Source organism: Cynara cardunculus (assembly GCF_001531365.2).
Source record: "Cynara cardunculus var. scolymus isolate 2C chromosome LG 11, CcrdV1, whole genome shotgun sequence".
NCBI classification, from domain to species: domain Eukaryota; kingdom Viridiplantae; phylum Streptophyta; class Magnoliopsida; order Asterales; family Asteraceae; genus Cynara; species Cynara cardunculus.
This window is the reverse complement of record NC_037538.1, coordinates 11,453,182-11,470,681: the sequence shown is the minus strand read 5'-3', so window position 1 is coordinate 11,470,681 and position 17,500 is coordinate 11,453,182. Positions and strand designations below refer to the sequence as shown.

The window sequence follows — 17,500 nt, the reverse complement described above, 5'->3', positions numbered from 1 at the left end:
GAGATTCAGGAAGCATTGAAGTTGCTTATTTGAGTGTAATGAAGTGGTCCCGTCCACTAATAATTTGGAAAGATCCAAACCCATTATGGAATATTCTTTTTTGTTTCCCTTCATATCTTAATCTTTGACATGCTTCGTGTTCTGTAAATCTTACCCATATTTTAGTTAATAGTTAAATAAATTTGTGTAATTTTGGTCGAGTAAATGTAATTTTAAGGTGGATTAAAAGTTGATCATAAAGTCGTCTCATGTATTTTTAATTAATTGCTAGGATGGACCCAAGATTTTTGTCCAACGATGAATCTTTAAGGTGGATCAAAGGCCTGTAAAGTCATTCTATATTGTTTTAGTCAGATTCCACCGTTTCAAGGTATTTCTTTCAGTTTTTTTTTATTTCGAGAATTTTTTGAAGTTTTTTGTTAATTTTTAGTTTTTTGGTTGATTTCAAGGAATTATTTTGTTTTTTGGTTGACGTCTCTTGTATTTTCTAAAATCCCGAAGCATCCCTTAAAGTTTTGCATGTACACCTTTTATACCCTAAAAAATCTACTTCCGAAGATCGGTTGAGCAGATGTATAGGACCCTGTTGGGCTTTATAACTAGGTTTGTCTCTACCCCAATTCCACCATTTGGGGTGGGGTGGGTTTGTAGATTTCGATGTACTTTTTTGGTTTATTGTATTTTCTATAATCCTAAAAAACTCCTCAAAATTTAGTAGATGCATTTTTCATACAAAAAAATCTACTTGTGAACAAGTGCACGGGGCCTTGGGACTTTCTTAGGTCTGCCCTGCCTGAACTCGTAACTTATGAAATATAAATGTTAAAAATTTATCATTTAAACTATACAGTTTACAAAACTTATATTGACGTTCATGGTATATTGACGATGACCACGATTGTCTGCAGGCTTTTTCATCCACAGGGTTTCCCGCGTCATAAAATATACGTATCATTTTCTTTATCTTTATTTATTGTTTTAAAGGCTCGATCTTTAATTGATAGTTTCACGATGAACCTTAAATTGGTTTTATGCCATTTTTTGAGACAAACAATTACCATCCCTACAGGCTACATGTATTGTAGTAGAAATTAGAAAATAACATATAAATGCTTATCAATTAAGTCGATGGACCCCGCCAACAGTATTTTCAAACAGTCCAACTATGAACCATTATTTCTTTTGTTATTAATTCAGCAAGTAAAAACATGTTATTTAATAATATAGATTAGGTGAATCTCTTACATGTCATTATATTATATTATATTATATGTATATATATCTACCAGATCTTATGTTTAATAAAATCTCAGACATTATTTAAAAAAAAAAAAATAAGGCATGTAAATTAGGGAATATAGCGTGCAAATGGTCGACAATTCATGTGATGATATCAACAGCATTTATGACGGGCCACGTGGTGGTTACACTACTTAAACCATCGGATCGGGTCATTAACAACAACCCATTCGTTTCATGGGGTCCGAATAATTCACACTAGAGATGGTAACGGAATGGAGAGTACTAGGGACCCCCATCTCTATCTCTATCTCGATCTCGATCTCGATGTTATGATCTTTAGTTTCTATTCTTATCTTTGTCGTCATTCATGTCAAGAAATAAAATTTCATTCCCATCTGATAAAAGGCATGGTCGATTTCGTCATTTCATACCCTGGACGAGAAGTTAAAATAATGTCTCTGTTATTTAGAAACTATAAATGAGACATACTATTTTTTAAAGGGTTTGAAATTTTATCAAGCTAGACATCTCATACCTAAGCCAATTTTTGTTATTGTTATTGAATGAAAATGTATTTTTTGTAATACATATCTTATGGTTATATAATATTTATAATGTATCATCAAGTTAAACTGAACTTTAGAAACTTGCATATAACGATGGTTGTACTCGAACTAATTGTATATGACCGTATAAAGATATTTAATTTGTCTTGAAACTTAGGAAACTTAATTACTATACGTGTACCGTATTTTTAAATATTTAAACATCATTGAGTAGCGAGTGTTATGTAGTTTAAACAAGTGACAACAAAATTGGAATTATGAGATTCAACATCGAATCAAGAAATATAATACAAAATTAAAAATAGTTTTCGAGAATCATATTTATGACTATGGAAATCACAAAAAAACAATTTCATACATGGTTTGATTTTAGAAAATATAACAAAAGCTATTTGTGGTTGTAAGTTGAAATTAGTCAGTGATCTAAATTGTTTTATGTAGAGTTTGATTCTATTAATTCCCTAAAAAAAATGTTCGGCACAATATACTTACAAATATTATCAGTTTATCACATGATTTTCAAAACAAAAATACATAAAAAGTATTAATTGATCAATATGATTAGTTTTAGATAAAAAAAATGTTTCCATGAAAACAAAACAAAAATCGGAAAAAAAAAATGCAAGAAAGAAAAAAATAAATCAATAAAATTAATATAGGAGTAAAAAATATCAAAATGTACTGATAGCTTAGAGGTAAGGAAATGTTTATATATGCTTATTTGTGTTAATGTTTTAAATAATGCAGTAGAACAATTAAATTCATATAAAGTAATAAAACTAAAAAAATAAAGAACCATTGATACTCAATATATAGAGCTTATAAAAAATGATATCAAAAGTGTAAAATCATGATTAAATCTCTTGAATCTCTACCGATTACTTTATTCAATTTTCAAATAATTCATGTTCAAATTTTCGTGTACGAGAATGTGAGTAGGTATTTACATATTTAAGGTTTTAGTTTTAAAATTTCTCTTTTACGTTTATTTAAATCTTAGGAGTTATGTCTCGTACACAATTATCATTTTTCTCTTTAAAATAACCCCACACCTACAAAATAACGCGTCGTAACGCGCCATAACACATTAAAATGCAAGTCAAGCCTTAGAATGGAGCCGTAGAGGTTAACGTGTTGATGAACCCAAGCCTTGGTGCTATAACGCACCATGACGAGCTATTTAGAACCATGGTCATAATACACAGGGTTTGAATTTGAGACGGTAGACATCGGAATGGTTATGAAATTCATGTACCCATGTAATTTTGTTCAATTTGTGAGTCAAATACTTATTTCAATTAATAAACGACCACTATTGTTAGAAATACAAAATTAATTTAATGTCGGAAATGTCGAGTTACATTGGAGTTCAAAATACAAACACAACGTATATAGCTTATATTAGTTTTCGTGATCAACTGATATTTCATCTCATTTTCTATTACTTGTACATTGACAAGTATCTCCATTGTTTTATTTTGGTACACAATAAAGGATAAATTGCATGAAATTGTAACCAATTTTACTCTAATATATATTTTGTGTAACGTTAATTTCAAAACCTTGATACATGATATATGTGACATCTCAAAATTTAAAATACATGGTAACCGATTTAATTGATAAGACATTTAACGACAATCTATTTTAACCCTTTACCACTTTCCCATGTTACAAGTCGATGGACGTTTCACTGTGAAAAAAGGTCTATCCAGTGATAACAAAAGTAGTCAAAGGTGATCCCACCGTCTTTCAGCATGGTCCTCATCCAGCAAAATCCAACAGCCACGTCATTACAAATACCTCGTTTTGAGAGCAATTTAAACAGAAAAACACTTGAAAATTATATATTAATGGCGCTCTCTCCTCCTTTTAATTCAACATCTCGATCTCTCTTCAGGTAATTTTGCGCACACATTGCAATGGCTGCACACTTGCTTTCTCTCTCCACTTCTTCTCTTTTGGCTTCAAGCTGATTCAAAAAGCCTGTCAGATCCTTGATACTATTTGCCCTATCTTCAACATAATCTACAAATCGGGAACAGCAACCCTTCTTCTACAGCTTCATACAGGTAGTTCCTTCTTTTTTACTTTTACTTTTAACTCAGAAATGATCTCATTCTTGTTGATTCAAAGTGAAAACAATTGGTGCCTTTTGTTCTTCATTGTGGGACTATTGAGATCTGGGGTTTTGTGGGGGTTTAGAGAAATTTGTTGGAATTTGAAGCATTTGTTTCTGTAATCCATCCTGTGTAATAATCTAGAAAGATTATACTTTCTTGACTGATTGGTGTTTCTGTACAGATGTTAGAGCTCCCAGTTTTGTTGTCTGAAAAGGGAAAGTCTTGCTTTTTGTTCTTCATTAAGAGGCATATGAGATCTGGGTTTTTGTGGGGTTTGGAGTAATCTGCTTGTTCTTTGGAAGTTCTTTTTTGCTATTGTCTTTTGCTGGTCATTTGAAAATGATTGAAGTGGGCAGTTCTTTCTTTTCTTTTCTGTAGATTGTTAAAGCTCCCATTTTTGTTGATTTAAAACCAAAATTTATGCATTTGTTGGTCGGTTTTAGTCAACTGAGATCTGGTTTTTGTGGGGTTTACATGTATTTCTTTAAATCTTAAGCATCATTTCATGAAGATCCTAAAACTTGCTCTTGATTTTGGTGTTAGTTTGCAAAATTTCCAGTGTTGTTTAAACAGATTAGTAGCTTTGTGTGATGGGTTTTAAGTAAATTCATTAAAATTTTGTTTAAATCTAAGAATCTTGAATCCTTGTTATACCCATTACCATCCAAGAATCTTGAATCTTTTGTTGCTTTTGATTTTCAAGAATCTTGAATCTTTTTTCCTTTTGATTTGTGTTACAGATATGCAAATTGTTAAAAGTGCTTGCCTTTTTTTTACAACTTATTAGCTTCTAATGATGGGATCTTTGTGGGTTATACATAAATCCCTCTTATTCTGTTGAAATCTGAAGCATCACCACCTTGTTAAATCCAATATCATCCAAGAATCTTGAAATCTTGTCATCATTTGAATCTTGATGTTCATGCCCAAGTGATTGATTTTTTGGGGGTTTTGCATGAATATGTTTAAATCTAAAGAATCAGCCAATTTTATGAAAGAATCTTAAAACTTTTGTATCAAATGATTAAAGTGAGTGTCCTTTCTTTTGTATGGATTATGAGTGCTTTTTGTTTATGGATTGCTTTCTGTAAGTTTGTCTTAATGAGATCAGCTCCCTGTTTTATTTCTTTTCTTAAAACTTTTGATTCATGTGCTGAACAGTCTAAGCATCATGTATGTGTCTTTACCTTCACTTTAGGGCCCCCTTTACTTTAACTTTCAGCCATTTTTGTATACACTTCTTGGATCTTATTTTATATTATTAAATTAAACTAATTAATTATTAGTTTAAAGAGTTCGTGGATCTGTTAACTTTGAGTTCGTGGATCTGTCCATAAAGTTAGATCAGCATACTACATTGTTTAATAAAAGCATAATCATTTACAAACTTAGTAACACTTAAAAAATACTGTGCTGAATATGAAACAACACTGTATAAACACTGTGTTTTCACACGACGTCGTTTCATATCGTGAAAACTGGTTTGTTAGTTTATACGAATTATTGGGTTTGTAAAAGAAGAGGACTCTTGTTTAATAATCTATCTTTCTTTTAAATAACTCTAGATCTTGTGTTGTTTTCTTGTTTCTCAGGTTCATTTGAGTGATCTATCATTTATCGGTAGTTGAATTTCCGGCATGAATACGAATCTTAAGCTCGGAGTAGATGTAGTTGGAGCCCATAATCTTCTCCCGAAAGACGGTCAAGGTTCATCGAGCGCATTTGTTGAGCTTTATTTTGATGGTCAAAAGTACCGAACAACAGTTAAGGAAAAAGACCTGGACCCGGTTTGGGATGAGAGCTTCTACTTCAATATCTCTGACCCTGGAATCCTCCCGAATCTCACGCTCGATGCCTTTGTGTACAACAATGTCAAAGGTACTCATTCGAGGTCGTTTCTAGGTAAAGTTTCCATAGCTGGAACTTCGTTTGTTCCGTATTCCGATGCTGTCGTCTTGCACTACCCTTTAGAGAAACGCGGGATCTTTTCTCGTGTTAGAGGAGAACTCGGGCTTAAGGTTTATATCACTGATGATCCGACCATAAAGTCTTCTGACCCGGTTGTTAGCATGGCACGGAACTCTCAAACGCACCCCGAATCGGTTCAGGAGCCCGTAAAAAAAAGTGAGACGAGACACACCTTTCATCATCTCCCTCATCCGACCCAAGCTCCGGCCAATGCCGCCGTTCCCGCTGCCCCGCCGCCTATGATGAGATATGGGTATGAACAGATAAAACCCAACCCACCACCACAACCGCCAAAGCTCGTCCGGATGTACTCAGAATCGTCAAACCAGCCCGTGGACTATGCACTTAAGGAGACGAGCCCGTATCTGGGAGGCGGGAGAGTTGTCGGAGGGCGGGTTATTCGTACCGATAAAGCTTCTTCTACGTATGATCTAGTTGAAAAGATGCATTTCTTGTTTGTACGGGTTGTCAAGGCCCGTGATCTTCCGGCTATGGATATCACAGGAAGCCTCGACCCTTATGTTGAGGTTAGGATTGGGAACTATAAAGGTGTTACGAGGCATGTGGAGAAAAACCAGAATCCGATGTGGAATATTGTCTTCGCATTCTCGAGGGAGAGGATGCAAGCTAACGTACTCGAAGTCGTCGTAAAAGACAAGGATCTGGTGAAAGACGATTTTGTCGGGTTTGTGAGGTTTGACCTGAACGAGGTTCCATTGCGGGTCCCACCCGATAGCCCGTTAGCTCCGCAATGGTACCGACTCGAGGACAAGAAGGGGGAGCGGATAAAGAGCGAGCTGATGCTAGCTGTCTGGATTGGGACTCAAGCCGACGAAGCTTTTCCCGATGCATGGCACTCGGATGCAGCCACCCCGGTTGACAGTTCGGGTGCAGCCTCAGTGCTGATACGATCGAAGGTCTATCAAGCACCACGATTATGGTATGTTCGAGTCAATGTGATCGAGGCTCAAGACTTGGTTCCCACAGATAAGACTCGTTTCCCTGATACTTATGTGAAGGCTCACATTGGAAGCCAGGTTATGAAGACGAAGTCGGTCCAGGCTCGATCACTTAACCCGTTATGGAACGAGGATCTACTGTTTGTTGCAGCCGAGCCTTTCGAGGACCATCTGATCCTCACGGTTGAGGACCGTGTGGGTCCGGGAAAAGACGAGATTCTCGGGAGAGTGATCATACCGTTGAACATGGTCGAAAAACGGGCCGATGATCGGATGATCCATTCTCGATGGTTTAATTTAGAAAAGCCCGTTGTAGTTGATGTCGACCAGCTGAAGAAAGATAAGTTTTCGATGAGAATTCATCTCAGGATCTGTCTTGATGGGGGTTATCATGTTCTTGATGAGTCGACTCACTATAGTAGCGATCTTCGACCGACTGCAAAACAGCTTTGGAAGCCAACAATCGGGGTTTTGGAGCTCGGGATTTTGAATGCTGTCGGGCTGCACCCAATGAAAACCCGAGATGGAAGAGGGACCTCTGATACTTATTGTGTAGCGAAATACGGGCATAAATGGGTCAGAACCCGAACCATAGTCGATAACCTGTGTCCCAAGTATAACGAGCAGTATACGTGGGAGGTGTTTGATACTGCAACGGTTCTTACCGTTGGTGTTTTCGATAACAGTCAGCTTGGGGACAAGGGTTCGAATAGCAAAGATTTGAAGATCGGGAAAGTCAGGATCCGTATTTCAACCCTCGAGGCAGGTCGGGTCTATACCCATTCGTATCCGTTGCTTGTGTTACACCCGGCAGGTGTGAAGAAAATGGGTGAGGTCCATTTGGCGATCCGGTTCTCGTGCACCAACTTTGTCAACATGCTTTATACTTACTCGCGCCCCTTGTTACCGAAAATGCACTATGTTCGGCCTTTCAGCGTTATGCAACTCGACATGTTGCGCCACCAGGCGGTGCACATTGTTGCCGCTAGGCTGGGTCGGGCGGAGCCTCCGCTACGGAAGGAGGTGGTGGAGTATATGTCGGATGTCGATTCCCACCTCTGGAGCATGCGGCGGAGCAAAGCCAACTTTTTCCGGCTAATGACGATTTTTGCGCCACTGTTTGCCGTTTCAAAGTGGTTTGGCGACATTTGTATGTGGCGGAACCCGATCACCACGGTCCTCGTTCATGTCCTCTTCATCATGCTTGTTTGCTTCCCGGAATTAATCTTGCCAACAGTTTTCCTCTACATGTTCTTGATCGGGATATGGAATTTCCGGTACCGTCCTCGGTACCCACCCCACATGAACACAAAGATTTCCCAAGCCGAAGGGGTGCACCCCGACGAGCTCGATGAAGAATTCGACACGTTCCCGACGAGCCGGAACCCGGACCTGGTGCGAATGAGGTACGACCGTCTACGAAGTGTGGCTGGGAGGATACAAACCGTGGTGGGGGACATTGCAACCCAAGGAGAAAGGATGCAGTCACTGCTGAGCTGGCGAGACCCTCGAGCCACAGCTATCTTCGTGACATTATGTTTAGTTGCAGCAATCGTGTTGTATGTGACACCGTTTCAAGCGATCGCAGCTCTGATTGGGATTTTTATGATGAGGCACCCTAGGTTTCGCCATCGTCTCCCCTCTGTGCCCGTTAACTTCTTCCGAAGGCTGCCGGCTAGGACCGACAGTATGCTGTGAGGATCTTACATAGCTCGGTTCATTAGACGGTTGGGTCCGCTAGCCAACTGATCGACAAATAAGATATGTTGTAACCTCTGTTGTTTAGGTTGTACTTTGAAAACCGTAACTGTTCTGATTGTTTAATAAATATTTATATATTGTTTTATTATTTCTTGACGATAGTTCAACAAGATAATAACCAGGATTTGCTTGACAGGGACATCATGTTAATCTAAGTATGGATTGTTGGTTAAAAAAAAGCCAAACTGTTTGTAGAATTTTGGTCCAATTAATCAAGTTAAATGATTGGGGTTTGACGATTTTGTGTTAAATAATGTACGTATCATAATCGTGCCTCCACGTATTCTAATCATGCATTAAGGCTCTACGTGCACTCATGTTGTTTGATGAAATGCTTCTTAGAAGCCACAACTGCACCATTTCTTGACTAGAAAAGCTCAGGAAAAACTCCAAATCTGAATTCGATTGAGTGCCTTTCCTCCCTCTAGAAAAATGGCGACAATGTTGTCTAAGAGGAAATCGAAAATACCGAAAAGGGTCGAGTCTAGAAGAGGTTGTTTCCGTTCGTGTGTGGCGATGTTCGTGTATCCGCTTCCGGCCGCTCTCTTTTTCATGATTTTGATGTTGGTATGGTCTTCCTCCACCACGTATATTTCCGGTAGGATTGTTCATGTTTGTGTCTCCTCTCGTAAGCTGAGCAACCTCTACTGTCTCTCCGCCACCACCCAACCCAATGCTGAATTCCATCTCCCGTTCACGAATTCTAGTTCTCAAGAGTTTCTTGAAAATGGAATTCCTGTTCTTGAAGAGAAACTAGAGAAGGAAAAGGGTTTCACTATTCCTGACAATTCTGTTAACCGGAACCTCAAGGGTGATTCCGAAGAAGTTTCTGACGTCGTTGAAAACCCAACTGTTTTTCTTGAGAAAAGAGTCGGGAATGAGGGGGTTATCAACCCCGTTTCCAAAGAAGTCCCAGATGTTGAAAACTCAACTGCTTTTCTTGAAAAAGGAGTTGGGAATGATGGGGTCAACCCCATTTCCAAAGAAGTGTCTGATGTTGAAAACGCAACTACTTTTGTCGAGAAAAGAGTCGGGATTGATGGGGTTCAGGTCATGGATGACCTCAGTGGCGATTCCAAGGAACTTTCTGATGTCGTTCTTAAAAACCCTAATTCTCTAGATGATGGGATTGAGGAGATCAAAAAAGCAAAGAAAGTTGTGGAAGAGCAGCTACAAGTCCATAGGTCATGGACTGCAAAACGGAATCAAAACCGAAACCAGTGTGAGGGACGGGGAATCTATGTCTACGAGTTGCCACCGAAGTTCAACAAGGATTTGATGGCCCAGTGTCATGACATGGTTCCATGGGTCGATATGTGCAAGTATTTTAGTAACAATGCATTGGGCGAGCCTATACCTGAGCTCGGGAACCGTTGGTTTCGGACTCATCAGTACTCTTTGGAATTGATTTTCCATTCCCGAGTTCTTAAGCACCTGTGTCGTGTTTATGACGAAAACCAAGCCAAACTCTTCTATGTTCCATACTATGGTGGATTAGACATCTTGAGATGGCATTTCAAGAATGTTTCTAATGAAGTTAAAGATTCTTTGGGTTTAGAACTTGTAAATTGGCTAGAAATGCAAAAACCATGGGATAAGAATCTAGGCAAAGATCATGTCTTTGTTTTAGGAAAAATTTCTTGGGATTTCAGGAGGAGGAATGTCTCTTCATGGGGGACTAGATTTCTAGAGCTCGATGAGATGCAAAACCCGATAAAGCTCATGATTGAACGACAACCATGGGAGCTCAACGACATCGGAATCCCTCACCCGACTCACTTCCACCCAAACTCCGACGAAGACATCCGTTCATGGCAACGTAAGATCATCTCATCAAACCGGCGAAGCCTCGTCAGCTTCGCCGGTGCTGCCCGTCCCGGTGCCCAAGACAACATCAGGTCTATCCTAATAGACCAATGCACGTCAACAACCGAAGAACACTGCAGGTTCTTCGATTGTAAGTCAGGGCTCTGTGACGAGCCCCAATCACTACTAGGGCTATTCACAGAGTCTGAATTCTGTCTTCAACCTCCGGGTGATAGCCCGACTAGGAAATCGGTGTTTGACTCGTTGGTGGCGGGGTGTATTCCGGTGGTTTTCGACCCGTTTACAGCATACTATCAATACCCATGGCATTTGCCTGAGGATCATGGGAAGTATTCAGTATTTGTTGATCAAGAAGAGGTGAGGGAGAAGAAGGTAAATGTGGTGGAAAGGTTGATGAAGGTGGGATTGAAAGAAAGGGATGACATGAGAAGATATATAGTGTATGAGTTGATGCCAAGGTTGGTTTATGGGGATCCAGATGCAAAATTTGAAATGTTTCAAGATGCATTCTCCATTACGATTGACAATTTGGTTGAGAGGGTTAAAACATTGAATTTGGATCAAGGTGAATGAAAATACCCAAATTGCCATTGGGGGATTTTTGTTGTAATTTATTGGGTCAAAAACACCTATAATTTATCAGTCCTAGACATTCGAGTTTGGACCATATAATATCTAGTTTCGACGTGTTTTTTCTAGACGGGTTATTATTGGTTGTTCCTAGATATATATTTTTATTGCAATGCTACCTACGTAAAACAAGCATAGGTGCACCAATGATGACTGCATCATTACTAAATAAATGATGTAAAGCATACAAAAATATCGAAACATTATAGAAATAAACAGAAATTGTCTCCGGGGTATGAAACATGCAGGATAACCTACTTTGCATAAAAAAATATATATTTAATTGTTGTTTTTTAAAGTATGTCTATTTTTATAAAATAATAATGTGGATTTATTTAATTTAATGATGAATACTTAAATATTGTTGGTGGAAATTGGAATCATAATTCATAACCCAGTGGACGACAATTGTGTCTTCTTCACCCTTCATTCTTTCTTTACTCTTGCTGATTTGAAGCCATTAATCTACCAAAATCCACACAGCCATGGCAAACCACCCTAAATCCATCAATGATTTCACAGTCAAGGTAAACCATTCCTTTAGCTATGCACATGTTATATGATTTCCATTTTGTTAGAAAGAAATCTCATCTTCTTTATCATCAAATCTTGATCTGAACCTACTTATTGGAAAGCATCTAGTGTTCATTAAGCTTATGCTTATTGAGGTGAGGGTTTTCGTTTTTTAATTTTTTGATTAGAGAAACATTTTGATGTTTAAAGATCGACACCCTTTGATACTGAATTGATTCTTGATGCGTTTTAAAGAAATCCTGATTTCTTCTGTATTGCCACACCCAGAAACCCAGGGTTTTATGCAATTTGATGCCCTCGATTTTGACTTTTTCAAGTCAAATAGGATAATTTTTTAAGCTCAAATTTTATAAAAAGAATTGAGATGTGGCTCTGATTAAACTCGAACCGGCGACCTACGTGGAGGAGCCCATAATCCTAATCTTTAATCGCCGGTTCAGTTGTCAACTTTAGCATCCCCACTCAAGGGATAATAGAAGTTGTTGGTTCTTTATTTGCAGGATAGTAATGGAATGGATGTGGATCTTAGCATCTACAATGGAAAAGTTCTACTTGTCGTCAATGTTGCCTCCAAATGGTATGGTTTTTTCGTTGTTTCTGCTACTTATATTGATCATGGTGCTGTTTTCCCAATACGATGTATGTTTGTGGAATTCTAGCATTCTACTTACGAAATGTTGGTTCTTTGTGGCAGCGGGTTGACGAATTCCAACTATGCCGAATTGAATCAACTTCGTGCAAAATACAAAGATCAAGGTTCGTTTTCTTGTTTGATTAATCATTTGTTTGATTCGGGTTATGAACGTATTCTATAAACTTGGTTTTATTATGATTTAGTTTGGACCATGGAGGCTTTTTTTTTCTATTAATACTTGACAATAGTTTGTACAATTCAGTTATTTCCGGCCAATGCTTAATAATTAAGCAAAAAAGCCAAACACATCACCTTGGATCATTGGATGCAGACAAATTGTTGAACCATGTTGTATTTGTTTACTGTTTGTAGGTTTCGAGATCTTAGCGTTTCCGTGCAATCAGTTTGGCGACGAGGAGCCTGGAAGCAACGATCAAATTTTAGAGTTTGTTTGCACCCGATTCAAATCCGAATTCCCCATTTTTGACAAGGTAAAATCCTAATTTCATAACCACTTGGGTTGTTAATGCTCATTGGGGGTAGTAGAAATTTCATGTTCCCTTGGTTCGAAACGAGGCGATGCAAAAGCCCTTGTGGCCATGGAGGTTCACCTGCGATAATTTTAGTCCCTTCATAGTATCCCGGGGATTAGTCAGTACGCATAAACTGACACAAAAATTCCAAATATAGTCATTAAGATTTCAGATTGCAATGTCTTTTCGTAAATAAACAGTATTGGAAGTGATATACAAGTTGTTCAGAGAAGATGCATGTTATTTTGACTTCTAATCGTTCAACGTTTATTAGATTGAAGTGAATGGCGAAAACAGTCTGTCGTTATACAAGTTCTTGAAGTCGGGAAAATGGGGGATCTTTGGGGACGACATTCAATGGAACTTCGCTAAATTCCTGGTTGATAAGAACGGACAACCCGTCCAACGTTATTACCCCACGACTTCACCTCTTACAATTGAGGTAAAAAAAAAAAAAACCATCTTCTAAAGAATCGGTTCCACAACTAGTCAGTTTTCATGCAGGTTTTTGTGTCGGGTTCCTTTTACTGCTCTTAAATCTGCGATCCTTTTGCAGAGAGACGTGCAGAAACTCATCGGGCTCCTGGATGCTTCATCATAGGATCGCAACACGAAGCTTCCTATGGGTGCTTTGATACGCAGATAGGACCTTAATCTCCCAATCTCGTCCTGTTTCTTGCTTTTTGTTCCACCTATTTTGCTTTGACAATAAAAAATGCGTTTTTGTCCCACTTGGTCCTCTCATGTCGCACCAAACGTATAACAAAAGTTTTTGTTCTGTCAGGTCACACGTACTAAACACACAGATATGAACACTGAACACCGGAAAACATAATCTACATGAACCACCAAGAACTCAAGAAGAGAATTTACCATCAAATTTTAGCAGAGAAAACCTGGGTTTTTAGAGAAATCACAATGGAACATTTAAAGACTAATAATCTCCTAAATACCATAAAATATGGTCGATTTCTTAGTTACAGATATGTTAGCACAACCCGACTATAATCTACAAATAAGCAGAGGGCATAATCTCTCTTGTAGGTTTTTCAATTCCTGCAGGATTCATGTACAACATACCTATACAGAAACGCTGACCTGATGAATCATCCACGGGTAAGGTCAATCTCAGTACGGGAGTTTCTCAGGCTGGCTCGTGAATCTGGTTGCCAACCAATCGCTACAGGACTTTGAGTTTGGTGTTGGCTAGCCGTAGGACTAGTCTCGTTGAGCTCAATACCGTCATCTGTTGAAGGTCCATCTGTTTTCGTCTTCGCCTTGACGTTATTACCACCATACACGAAACTACATACCACCACCTATAACACCAAAACCGCATGATCAGTTGTAATTGGTATCAATCGTTTTTCATTTATAATTGGATCACATGAGTTTCTGCATACCCCTAGTTTTAAAACTAACTTCGATTATGTGTGAAAATAATACCTGCACCAAGCTGGATGCAATGAGCCTACCGCCAATTGCGCCTCCAATGACATTACCATCACCACTACAGACCGAGATACTGAGACCCCCAGTCCGTTTCTGAGGACCACCATTTTCCGAAAGTAGATACGAACCCGATAAGTGTAATATATCAAAATGGCCCTAAAACACAAAAAGGTCAACACGGAGTCAAACTCAATGGCCCAGTCTGGATCATGTTACTTGTTCAAATCATTACAATAGTACAATGCCTACTAAAGGGTCATTTGCACGCGGTCCGGGTAAGAGGTTCAGTCGGGGTAAGCAAGGACCCAAAATGGTCGTCTGACAAGTATTTTGTAGTAAATACTTAAGGATAAAAATATTACCGTTGTAAACCTTTATATAACTAAATAAGTTATATACTGTATACATTCCAATTTCATACAGATTTCCAGCCAATCTACAGGCATCGGTGAAACAATGCCCATCAAATGGGACCCACAAAAACGGAGATTGAAGGAGAACAATATAAAGAAACGGTACAAGACACTTGCCCCAAAATCACGTAAGTTTAGTAATGGCTCAAAATAACCGCAAGTATAAAGAAGTCAAGTGCCCGAACCTCATATGTAACAGCGCCGCCAGAAGATGTAAACTGACGAAGTGCCACTGCACAAACGGCTCCATTGGCCGACAAGATGCAAAGGGCCCTCGGCCTTTGTTGCGCGAAGGACAATATCTTTTCAGCAACATCCTGCAACGGATAATGTGGTTACAAATGAAACATATTAATTGTTGGTTAGCTATATCGAGTAAGACCAATTCCTGTGTCAAACGAGAAAAATGTGTGTATTTTAGCAGATACAAGGGGTAACACGTACTTCTCCAGTGGATACATGGATGATGTGAGGTGTAAAAGCCAATCCCGCTGAATTATTCATCCATTCACCTGATTACAAAAGAAACAACATTTCTATAAGAAAACAACCAGAAAGAGCGGATTCATGAGCCCCCTGCTCCTTTAAAGTAGGCGTGGAGGTTCAAAAAAGAACACACACATTCACACCAAACAGCCTTTGGCCTAACGGTATGTGAGTCTTTAGCCTCCTACGAGATCAAGGATTCAAGCTTCACCAAAGGTGAAGAGGGTGTGCGAGTTTATTTTGTTCTATTTGCCGTATATAAATATTATATACTTCAAAAAAAAACACCCACATCCACCCACATTTTAAGAGAAAACGAAAACACTTTTATCACATGTGATAATATACGTCCGAGGATCTGGTGGTGTGCAGATATGTCGAACCATCATAACAACAACAAATAAATTGATTAACTTTTGGAACCATCATACTTCACTTTTTATTGGGGAAAAAAACCGTTCTTGCCAAAACATAGAAAGAACATTCGACCTTGCAAGAACGAGCACGACGGTTTCATTGCAATTTCTCACAAACTACACCATTTCTTGTGCATTTTTCACAGTAAAAATGGTCAATTAGCAACAAAAACCACTTATAATTGTTCTAGAGATCGATCGCTACTAACAAATATATGATAAATTGACTCTCTTCTATACTCATAGCTCACGTTTATGCACCTCTAATAAGTTAACAATATAAACACCATCTCCAAATGCCATAAAATTTCTGGTTATCGATATGTATAAGTTCTTGCACGTTGTCGATATAAAGCAACTGAAGTTGGTAAGAAAACATACCAACATTCGCAAGTCTTTGCTTCCATCCACTGCCTGGAGGCCTCCCTCTGTTCTTTCTCATCGTTGGAGTGATCGAGCCAAGAGAAGCCGATAATGAAGCCGGTGTTAGCCCCAGCTCCATATCAGACTCATCTCGTGCATATTTCCTAGGCCTCCCTCTCTTTTTCTTTACAACAGAAGCATTCCCACTTCCTGGAGTAGTAATGGAGACTACACCACCACCGCCGCCGCCACCGGCGGCCATGTTAATGCCATGAGGCAAACTTGGGGATGAGTTGTGTTCCACTTGGAATGATGAAGCCATAGAAGAGGGCATTCTGATATTGGTGTGACCATGAGGCATGTTTGGGTTCGATTGAGTCTTGAAACCAGGTGGAGAGACATGTAGCCCGCCAGTTTGGTTACCAGACCCACTAACCCCCCCTCTATTCAGGTAAAACGACGTCATTCCTTCCCTTCCATCCATGCATTTACCCACTAATCTTCCACCCAACAGAAGAATTGATAACAGACCACCACCACCACCACTTTTCTTCCAAATTTCCTGAGTATTTTCAAGAAAGTTCTACCCTAAATCACAATTGACCACAGAACAGACAACAAAAATAGAAATCAAAGAAAACCCAACAAAGAAGATACCAATTTCAAAAAGGGTTTGTCAACAAACATCTGAAAAACGAAAAGAATTCCAGGAAAGATCGAAGCTCTTGGCCAAAAAAATGTTAGCAAAAAGCAGGGGTTAAGTTTATATAATGCAGAAACAGAGAAGCGATTACCGAGAGAAATCTGTATACGACAAGCAAAGGAGACTGTTTGCAAAGAAATTGAGAAACCCTAGAAATGAAAATCAAGAAGAAAGCAGTTTTTGGAAAGAGAGAGGAGGGTAGAGACAAAAGTGAAATGGGAATGGGAATGGAAATTTTTGAGCTAAAGTTGAGGAGAAGTGAAGACCCTTTTTATTTAAATAACAATAAAAAAAACCGACGATTATTATATAATAATGTTTTAAACGACAAGTATATGATTGCAATTGCGACAATGTTGCTATGGTTGCTGTCACTCAGGCTATTATTATATTTAAATAAAACTTATTTTAATAATTATTACATATATACTTTTTAAAAATAGCTATTTTTTAATGGAAAAATATTCTTTATATATAAAGTAATTGTTAAAGATATTTATACCATAATTGTGGATATATAATAAACTATATTAAAATGTTATTGATAAGACATTTTTGCATAAATATAATGTAAAAATAATTACAATAAAAGTTATTTGCTTGATTTTTTATAAAGTCTTGTATTAATAAAGTTATTTATGTGAATTAATTTATCTGTATAGATTAAGAATATTTGTGTTTGAAAGAGTTTTTATTGATGGAAAAAACACGTTTTTTAATTGGGAAAGACAATTTTAGAAGCGGAAAAAAACTTATTTTGCATAAAACGAGTTTACTGAATAATTATAAATAAATGTTAATTATTCGTAAATATTAAATTATAGTAATTAAACTTTATTAATTAATTTTAATTATACAATAGATATTAATAATAACTAGTAATTATTTAT

The 17,500-nt window shown here is 38.0% G+C and overlaps 4 protein-coding genes across 5 annotated transcripts; 3 read left to right on the top strand and 1 right to left on the bottom strand.

The window, feature by feature from the left end:
• Window positions 1–3,724: 3,724 nt before the first annotated feature.
• Window positions 3,725–8,693, top strand: LOC112521338 (FT-interacting protein 1). 2 transcript variants are annotated; one of them, XM_025130137.1, is made up of 3 exons: window positions 3,725–3,880; window positions 4,113–4,146; window positions 5,524–8,693. In XM_025130137.1, the coding sequence occupies exon 3, from the start codon at window positions 5,569–5,571 to the stop codon at window positions 8,554–8,556; it is 2,988 nt and encodes a 995-aa protein (XP_024985905.1). In that variant the 5' UTR covers window positions 3,725–3,880; window positions 4,113–4,146; window positions 5,524–5,568; the 3' UTR covers window positions 8,557–8,693. The 2 variants fall into 2 exon arrangements, with proteins under 2 accessions (XP_024985905.1, XP_024985904.1); XM_025130136.1 differs by lacking the exon at window positions 4,113–4,146.
• An 80-nt stretch (window positions 8,694–8,773) lies between these two features.
• Window positions 8,774–11,075, top strand: LOC112521339 (xyloglucan-specific galacturonosyltransferase 1-like). Its single transcript, XM_025130138.1, has one exon. It carries the CDS (start codon window positions 9,052–9,054, stop codon window positions 11,017–11,019), a length of 1,968 nt encoding a protein of 655 aa, XP_024985906.1. The 5' UTR covers window positions 8,774–9,051; the 3' UTR covers window positions 11,020–11,075.
• A 364-nt stretch (window positions 11,076–11,439) lies between these two features.
• On the top strand, window positions 11,440–13,508 carry LOC112521120 (glutathione peroxidase 1-like). Its single transcript, XM_025129813.1, has 6 exons — window positions 11,440–11,603; window positions 12,111–12,187; window positions 12,305–12,366; window positions 12,617–12,735; window positions 13,052–13,219; window positions 13,334–13,508. The coding sequence occupies exons 1-6, from the start codon at window positions 11,562–11,564 to the stop codon at window positions 13,376–13,378; spliced, it is 513 nt and encodes a 170-aa protein (XP_024985581.1). The 5' UTR covers window positions 11,440–11,561; the 3' UTR covers window positions 13,379–13,508.
• A 126-nt stretch (window positions 13,509–13,634) lies between these two features.
• On the bottom strand, window positions 13,635–16,747 carry LOC112521580 (AT-hook motif nuclear-localized protein 5-like). The gene is made up of 6 exons (XM_025130520.1): window positions 16,702–16,747; window positions 15,926–16,495; window positions 15,087–15,154; window positions 14,828–14,959; window positions 14,224–14,385; window positions 13,635–14,096 (listed from the first exon to the last, which is right to left on the bottom strand). The coding sequence occupies exons 2-6, from the start codon at window positions 16,389–16,391 to the stop codon at window positions 13,884–13,886; spliced, it is 1,041 nt and encodes a 346-aa protein (XP_024986288.1). The 5' UTR covers window positions 16,392–16,495; window positions 16,702–16,747; the 3' UTR covers window positions 13,635–13,883.
• Between the last annotated feature and the right edge of the window lie 753 nt (window positions 16,748–17,500).